Source organism: Strix aluco, chromosome 4 (genome assembly GCF_031877795.1).
Source record: "Strix aluco isolate bStrAlu1 chromosome 4, bStrAlu1.hap1, whole genome shotgun sequence".
Classification (NCBI taxonomy): Eukaryota; Metazoa; Chordata; class Aves; order Strigiformes; family Strigidae; genus Strix; species Strix aluco.
This window is the reverse complement of record NC_133934.1, coordinates 132,197,002-132,205,411: the sequence shown is the minus strand read 5'-3', so window position 1 is coordinate 132,205,411 and position 8,410 is coordinate 132,197,002. Positions and strand designations below refer to the sequence as shown.

Genomic DNA, 8,410 nt, shown 5'->3' with positions numbered 1-8,410 from the left:
GCCCCTGCTGGCTGCCTACAGCAGCCTGCCCAGCCCTGATTACAGGGCAGCCCAGCTTCTCCTGGGGACAGAGGGCTCCACGGCTCGTGGCACTCGCCCCGAGTACAGGGCGGGCATGCTGGCAGGTCGCCAGCAGGACAGGCGGCCACCCAGGCAGAGACCCGGGCCCTGACTACAGGCGGGTCGCACGTTGGCCATGCTACGGCCACGCGGCTTCGCTCTGTCCTTGGAAAGGAGGGGCAAGCCGGGACTCACCCTCCGCTCGCGGGCTCAGAGGGGACCGACCCCCTGTTGCTGCACAGAGCCCTTCTTTCCCTCCTGGGAAGTTTAAGCTAAGTACGCTGCAGTGATTTCAACAGGGGCCTAAACGAGAAGCTCATTCACTCGCTCACTCGCACTGACGCAGACACAGGCAGGCACACACACACAGACACACACAGGGACAAACAAAACTTCCCAGAAGAGAGAGCGAGCTCTGTGCAGCCAGTGTCTGGGGAGCCATCCCTTCCCACAAGCAGGAGAGCAGAGCCCCAGACCTGCCCCCCAGGATGCACGGAGGCCACAGGGACTCAACGTGCCGCGGGCCTTCACGGGTGGCCAAGGGACAAATGCCGTGACACGCCCCGACTCCAGGGGGTCACGCTGGCCAGGCCGCCAGCAGCCAGAAAGCCGCCGGGGCCAGGGAAACGGCCCTCCCCTGCTTACAGGGTGGGCGTGGGGTCTGGAGAGCCCCATTTCCCTCTCAGCACGGAGACAGCGCCGCTCACTCTCCTGACAGGGCCACCCTTCTCTCCGGGCAGCCAAACCGTGGGGCAAGGTGGCAAAAGGCCAGAGACCTGAGCCCTGCTTACAGGGAGGTCACCCAGTGCAGTGCCGGCCAGGGCACCAAAGGTGCCAGCAATGGTCTTGTGTGACCGCAGCCCCGGTAGCGGGGAGGCCCCTTTGCCCAGAGCTCCCTTCTCTTGCCCCGCTCCTCCCTTCAGCCCGCCACTCCTCATGATGCCTCGTCTTTCTTCTCCAGGAGCTGCTGCTCAGAAGGAGGGTGCAGTCAGGCAGCAGCTCCCCCACCCGGAGCACAGAGGGAAGCCGGCCCCTGGAGGGAGGTCCCCACAGCACTCCGTGCCCCCCCCCATACCCCCCCCCCGGCCCCAGCCGAAAAAACCTCACAGATCAACTTTTCTCACCTAGTTCGTGCTTCAGTGCTTCCTGCAGGGACGACTGTGATGGGCACTCGTCTGCTCCGGGCTCCTGGCTGCATCCAGCGGGGCCTTGGACCCTCCTCAGCCCCTGAGGCGATGGCGCTCCCCCCCCAGGCAGCTCCAGTCCACCCCCACCCTGCCTCGCGGTGACGGCGCTCCCCCCCACCCGCAGGCGGCGACGGTGCTCCCCTTCCCCTCAGGTGGCCGCTCCGCCCCTCACAGTGCTGCTTTGCCCGGAGCACCCTTCTCTTTCCTCCACTTGTTGCCTAGACTTCCTCCACTCTTCCTGCCACTCTCTCTTGCCTTGCGGGTCCTTCCGCACGCCATGTTTGTCTCTTCTTTCTTCTCCACCACCAGCTGTTACAAGGGCAGAAGGACGCCATTGGGTCTGAGAGGGACGCCGTTGGGTCTGAGAGGGACGCCGGCCCGTGGACAGAGCTCACCACAGCACCACCCAAATCCCGGCCGCGCTGCCCACCCCCCCCACCCCCCCACCCCCCCCCCCCGAAAAAACCTCACAGATCAGCTTTTCCCACCCAGTTGGTGCTCCAGTGCTTCCCGCAGGGACGACTGCAACGGGCATTCATCTGCTCTGGGCTCCTGGCTGCATCTGGCAGGGCTGGACCCGTCCCCTTCCCCTCAGGCAGCCGCTCCACCCCTCACAGCGACTTTCCCGCCCTTCGCCCTTCCCACAGGCAGATCCCGCCCCCTTCCCCTCAGGCGGCTGCTCTGCCCCTCATCATGACTTTCCCGCACTTTGCCCTTCCCACAGGCAGGTCCCGCCCCCTTCCCCTCAGGCGGCCACTCCGCCCCTCACAGCAACTTTCCTGCCCTTCCCTCTTCCCACAGGCAGGTCCCGCCCCCTTCCCCTCAGGCAGCCACTCCACCCCTCACAGCGACTTTCCCGCCCTTCGCCCTTCCCACAGGCAGGTCCCGCCCCCTTCCCCTCAGGCAGCCGCTCCGCCCCTCACAGCGACTTTCCCGCCCTTCCCTCTTCCCACAGGCAGGTCCCACCCCCTTCCCCTCAGGCGGCCGCTCCGCCCCTCACAGCCACTTTCCCGCCCTTCGCCCTTCCCACAGGCAGGTCCCGCCCCCTTCCCCTCAGGCGGCTGCTCTGCCCCTCATCATGACTTTCCCGCCCTTTGCCCTTCCCACAGGCAGGTCCCGCCCCCTTCCCCTCAGGCGGCCACTCCGCCCCTCACAGCAACTTTCCTGCCCTTCCCTCTTCCCACAGGCAGGTCCCGCCCCCTTCCCCTCAGGCGGCCACTCCACCCCTCACAGCGACTTTCCCGCCCTTCGCCCTTCCCACAGGCAGGTCCCGCCCCCTTCCCCTCAGGCGGCCGCTCCGCCCCTCATCGTGACTTTCCCGCACTTTGCCCTTCCCACAGGCAGGTCCCGCCCCCTTCCCCTCAGGCGGCTGCTCTGCCCCTCACAGCGACTTTCCCGCCCTTTGCCCTTCCCACAGGCAGGTCCCGCCCCCTTCCCCTCAGGCAGCCGCTCCGCCCCTCACAGCGACTTTCCCGCCCTTCGCCCTTCCCACAGGCAGGTCCCGCCCCCTTCCCCTCAGGCGGCCGCTCCGCCCCTCATCGTGACTTTCCCGCACTTTGCCCTTCCCACAGGCAGGTCCCGCCCCCTTCCCCTCAGGCGGCTGCTCTGCCCCTCACAGCGACTTTCCCGCCCTTTGCCCTTCCCACAGGCAGGTCCCGCCCCCTTCCCCTCAGGCAGCCGCTCCGCCCCTCACAGCGACTTTCCCGCCCTTCGCCCTTCCCACAGGCAGGTCCCGCCCCCTTCCCCTCAGGCGGCCGCTCCGCCCCTCACAGCCACTTTCCCGCCCTCACAATCTATTACCTGGGCTACAGTACTTCATTTCTTGTGGCTCTTCTGAGATGTAAGCAGTATGCGTCAGGCATCTTTTTAGAGCCAAGGCACCTTCACACACACCAATAGCGAGCAAAACTCCGGGAGATGAGAAATTCAGAGCAATGCAGGTTAAGGAGATAAGAGAGAACATTGTTACATAGCCACAACTGTTGCGAGTGCAGTGGAAATCATATGTCAAACAGTGAGCCAAAGTCAGACAAGTAGCATAATGACAGCTGGGAAAAGCCCTGCAAAAGACACCGAGGACGAGATGATTGCTTTATCTCCACAGATCGGTGTATAGCTCGGGGGAATGTGGGTGGAATCACACCTAGCACCAAGAAGCCCAACAAGGAGGAGCGGGGAGGGGTAAGAATTGCACCACCACAATCCACCCCGTGACTAAAGTCAATTTATCTTGTCCATAGACTGGCAGTGTGGTTGCCTCTTGCCTCTATGCCTATAAACAGATGATGCCATAATCCAATTATAATTGAAGGGAATTTTGTGTTTTATTAGCTTCTATTAAAAAAAAAATATTTTAGGGAAGTATACACACAGGGATACTTTTGTAACTGAGTGATCTGTTTAACCATCCTCCAAACCTTAATATACAATACTATTAGAAGTACTAAACATATTAAAGTTGGAATTAGGAAAATCAGACCGAGTGAAACATGGAATTAAACAGTCCTGTTGTTGGTGGTGACCATCCAAATAAGCTTTCCCACCATCGATGTTCTTCAAGGAAAGAAAAGAAAACTGTTTTGGGGGGGGGCGGGGGGGGGGGGAAGACTTATTTACTTGTAGAAAACTGCTTAGCAACTTATTTCCTTACTTCTAGCAAGTTATAGTACTACTTATAGTATTTTTTAATATTGCTAAGAATCCTGCTTGCCCGGACTGTTCTGTGGAATTTTACCAAGGACTGCTGTGTTCATCAAAACAAAGCAGTTTACTGTCAAAATCTACCAAGAACTGCAGTGTTCAGCAAAACATCATGGCTTTGTCCTTGAGGATCAGGTGTGCTCTAACTAGTTCGGCCTCGGTAATGAGTAAAGATAGCCATATACGGATGGCAGAAGTTTCATTGCTTCCTTTAAATAAGATAGCATGAGTAAACCAGCTGAAAAACATTTCTGTTGTTCAAGAAATTGGCTAAGAGAATCTGCGCATGCTCCGGGGAAAAAACAAGGTGAGAAAGACTACGAGCCTTCCTCCCAAAGACCCCGAAGACGCCCCCCAGGAGGCAATGCGCAGGTGCAAAGATAACATAAACTGCTGGCACCAGCCTCTAGAACTAACCCAGCCTTACTCATGCATATGCATGTTTGTGTTATGTAATCCAGTGAATATGTATATCCACACTCTGTAAGTTTTTGGTAAAATGTGCTGGTGGTGTGCAAGCTTTGTGGAGAAATCCCCTTGCACCCCGGCTGGAGTAAAACATACCTGCTTTATAACTCCATTTCGAGTTGTAGAGTCTTTTTCCGCGAATCAAAGGCCACTGCAGATCCATTGCAAGCAGCAGCGAAAACGACAGTACAGCGAGGCCTGTGCTGGTCATTATCAGCATCCCGTGGTGCTGACGGCTGCAGTCTCTGTTGTGGCATAACTTCGTCAGCCAGAGCTTTCTGGGGGGAGGCAGAGTAAAGTCCACGACCCCCACGGCTCCCGCAATGCCGACACAGCAGCTGAGGTACTGGCACCCACGGGCACACCGCCCCCCAGCCCGGGGCAGTCCCTTGCCAGCTCTAACCCGCCGCTTTCCTGCCTCCCTCCACCCTGCAAGGGCATTTCAGACACCTTCTCAGACTGTCCCTTCAAACCACCCAACCACGCAACCCACTGAGCACGACCACTGAGCCCTAAAAGCCCTGACCACTGCAAAATTACCTTCTCCTCTTCTTCAGGAGCGCTGCGGCCGGAGTAAAGCAGCAGGCGCTCGGGATGGCCTTGAAGCCTGGGGCAACTTTCTCACGCCTGTGGTAGCTCACAGCCCTGGATGTGACAGTTGTGACTCCCGAACTGCAGAACGGTTTGAGGTGGGAAGGGAACTCTTGCAGGTCATCTGGTCCAACCATGCCCTGGAACTAAAAAGTAGCCACAGCGAACAAAAGAGGGGACGATTTAAAAAGACAGAGAGGGCATTAAGGAAAGAGAAGAACTCATTAAAAAGACACTGAAGGGAAAAAGAACATTTTAAAAGCAACAGGCATTGGTGAAATAAAGGAAAAAATGATCACACATGGACACCGAACTAGAACAGAGGTAGAAAAAAGAAAATTTAAAAAGTGACGGCCCTAAGGAAACACAAAATAGCGACAGCAAACTAAAAGACGTAGAATGAAAATTTAAAAAGTGATGGCACTAAGCGCAGAGACAGAAGATGAAAAAAAGGAGGGAGAGGCAGGACAAAACGCAGAGAGAAATGAGAAAAGGGAGCAGTAGGACAAGAGAGAGAAAGTGAGAAAGGAAGGACGGAGGAGCAGGACAGAAGAATAAAGGAGAGGTATAGGAAAGGGGGGGGGGCAGAAATAACAGCAGCATGGAAAAGAGAGAGGTACAGGAGAGGGGCAGGAAGGGACCGGGACGCACAAGACGGGTGACAGGGCCCCGAAGGCCCAGGACTCACCGCAGCTCTCGCTCTCGGCACTGCCGGGAGAATTTGACGGGTCAGATGCTTCTTTCTCCTTCCTTCCTCCTGCCCCTCTTCTTCTTCTGAAAATCCAGTCGCCTGGCTGTCCTCCCCCTCAAAGAATACGCGGGTGTCTCTCACCTCTTACAAGACCAGGCTTCCGACACACGCAGCCTCACTTGCTTGCGCACTACGCGGCCGTACTGCGCTTGGGGTGACGCACGCAGACCCTGGGTGCACGCTGGCAGCCTGGCCTGCTGCGGACTGTGAAGAGGGCTCCTTCCTCACCCAGAGAGGCAGGCTCTCTCTTCCTGCACTGGGAGGCGGGTGCTGCCCACATAGCCTTGATTTTCTCCTTCTTTCCCTTTCTCTGGCCTCTCCAGCTTCAGCTGCGGCAGCTCCTGGCCACGGTCCACAGCCGGGAAGGGCTCCGCCTGTCCCTTTTTGCCCCCGTGCTGTGAGAAGCACAAGGCCAGGCAGAGACACCCCACACAAGCCCGAGGTGGGTGCAGTGAACAGCATCCCCAGGACAGGAACAGACCAGCGCGGCCTCAGCACGGTCTCTGGAAGAGGGGAAGAAGCAGCACTGACCATTACTACCTTAGATCGCCCCTGGCCGGAGCCCCACCTTCCACAGGGGCTTCTGCAGATGCACCGAGGACCAGCCTGCTGCCCTCACCACAGGGCTTGGCGGTGGCCTGGGGCTACGGGACAGGCTTCAGGGCAGGTGCTGGAGCTCGAGGCAGCTGCACTGGGTGAGCGGGGCCAGAGCCGGCTCAGGGGGAGCTCTGGCGAGTTGCGGAGGCGCCCGGCAACTGCCCCTCTTCCCCTCTACCAGCTCTCGGGGAACTGCCCGGGGCTGCCCCGGCCCGCCTCACCTCCAGCGGAACGGGACCCTGCCGCAGCGGCGGAGTGAAGCTTCCCGTCCCGCCCCCGCCAGGCGGCCGGCGGGCAGCAGACACCCCCGCCCCACCACTCCCCTCGGCCCTCACCCGCCGCCAGCAATCTCGCCCCTCCAGCCGCCATATTGCAGCGGCAGCACCGGGGCGCCACTGCGCATGCGCACTGCTGGCGCACGGGCACACCGGTCCTCGGGGAGCCCCGGGCAGCCCGCGGGAAACCGCACGAACCCGCCACAAAACCGCCCCTCGCGCTGCGCCGCGGGGCCGCGCCGGTAGCGAGGACTGTGCCGTGCCGCGCGCGCCCGGCAGCGACGCAGCTGCCGGGCAGCAGAGTGCGCGAAAACTACAGCTCCCGCCGTGCCCCGGGGAGACAACATGGCCGACCGGAAGACCCGATCACGTGACTACAGCACCCCACACACACACCGCCACAGGCGGCCGTCCCGCCTTTCTGACCCTACGGGGACACCGTCCTTCCCACCCCCCACCCCCCCCCACCCCCCCCCATCGCCCACGCACCCGGAAGCCCGGCCGAGCGCGGCCCCCGCGCGGCTCCGGGAAGCGCCGCTGCCGCCCGGCCCCGACCCGGAGCGGCTTCTGCCGCCGGTCCCGCCGCACCGCGCGGCCCCTCCCGTCGCGGCTTTCCCCGGCAGCCGCCAGACGACCGACCGCGCGCCCCGCTCACCTTCTCTCTGCTGCTCCCTCTGCTCGCACCAGCTCCTCCTCCAGCACCGTCCCGGACAGAGAGGGGCCGCTGCCCGCAGCCTCACTGCCCGCCCCGGGAGCTCCTCCAGCCCGGCCCACGCTCCCCCCGTCCCCCCCCCCCCCCCGGTAACTATAGCGACCAGCACCGGGATTAACCGCGGCCGCTGGCAAGTGCAAAGCGCTTGGTAGCAATTCCCCCCCGAGAGGCTTACCCTGTTGTAAACAACGCAAGGCTCACACCGTTCTTTTCTAGGTTTTTTGTCTCCAAAGCGCCATACGCTGAATTAAGCAACAAGTTCCAATCATCAAGAACTGACGCTCAATACCATCTAACGGAAGCGCTCATAAACTTCCAAAGACTTCAATCTCCAACTCTGATGTCCATCCTTAGCACAGGTTAAATTCTCTGTACAAACAGGTTAATACGGCTATTCTCCCCACACTTGTAAGGATACAAACCAGAGATATTCCTTGTGTACAACCTAGATGAACCAATGTTTCAGCAGCATTGCAGGTGCGATTCGTTAACTGCATCTTAAAGTGAATTTCCAAGGTCCCTTAGGTACAGACGCCCCAGCCCAGGAGGTGTTTCCTTTACCCTCGTGTCATGGACCCAGGGTTCCGCTCGTCCCAGCTTCACAGCAGCGCTCGCGGTTAGCAACACTCGATAGGGTCCCTTCCGCTGTTCATCAAGGGGATCGTCCTTCCACGTCCGTAGGCAGACCTGATCTCTGGCACAGAGTGTGCCGGGAAATCAAGCGGTACAGGTGCTCTTAAAAGGACACATTTGTGGATGGACCTCAATAACGTATTCGGTTCATACCTTTTCCCCTACGAGATGCAAGCGTTGGGGCCTCCCTGTCAGACTGACGTTAGAAGGTTTGCCGTATAGACTTTCACATGGGCTTATCCTTCCTCTAGTTCTAGGAGTCACTCTAATCCTCAGCAGGGCAAGTGGCAAAGCTTCAACCCATTTTCCTTGGACTTCCTGGCATAATTTAGCAATTTGTCAGTTTCGTGTTTGATTCATTCTTTCTACCTGTCCACTGGATTGGGGCCCCCAGGGGGTGTGTCGGTTCCACCCCATCCCTAGTATTTTGCTCATA

At 59.4% G+C, this 8,410-nt stretch overlaps 1 protein-coding gene across 12 annotated transcripts; it reads right to left on the bottom strand.

Moving 5' to 3' along the window:
• Positions 1-1,384: 1,384 nt before the first annotated feature.
• LOC141922116 (uncharacterized) lies at positions 1,385-7,066 on the bottom strand. 12 transcript variants are annotated; one of them, XM_074821235.1, is made up of 7 exons: positions 6,690-7,066; positions 5,902-6,260; positions 5,695-5,811; positions 4,956-5,146; positions 4,512-4,693; positions 3,048-3,155; positions 1,385-1,556 (listed from the first exon to the last, which is right to left on the bottom strand). In XM_074821235.1, exons 1-7 carry the CDS (start codon positions 6,721-6,723, stop codon positions 1,396-1,398), a joined length of 1,152 nt encoding a protein of 383 aa, XP_074677336.1. In that variant the 5' UTR covers positions 6,724-7,066; the 3' UTR covers positions 1,385-1,395. The 12 variants fall into 12 exon arrangements, with proteins under 12 accessions (XP_074677336.1, XP_074677335.1, XP_074677338.1 ...); XM_074821234.1 differs by having other exon boundaries at positions 4,956-5,152; positions 6,690-7,065; XM_074821237.1 differs by having other exon boundaries at positions 3,048-3,128; positions 4,956-5,152; positions 6,690-7,065.
• Between the last annotated feature and the right edge of the window lie 1,344 nt (positions 7,067-8,410).

What these genes read in the sequence shown, in the direction of transcription:
- LOC141922116 (XM_074821234.1), bottom strand. Translation starts at nt 6,723, where the DNA reads ATGGCGGCTGGAGGGGCGAGATTGCTGGCGGCGG. An exon ending in GAAATGGAGTTATAAAGCAG is followed by an intron (nt 3,156 to 4,511) that starts GTATGTTTTACT and finishes CATCTCCCGGAG; the next exon opens with TTTTGCTCGCTATTGGTGTG. An exon ending in AATGAAGTACTGTAGCCCAG is followed by an intron (nt 1,557 to 3,047) that starts GTAATAGATTGT and finishes CCCTTGTAACAG; the next exon opens with CTGGTGGTGGAGAAGAAAGA.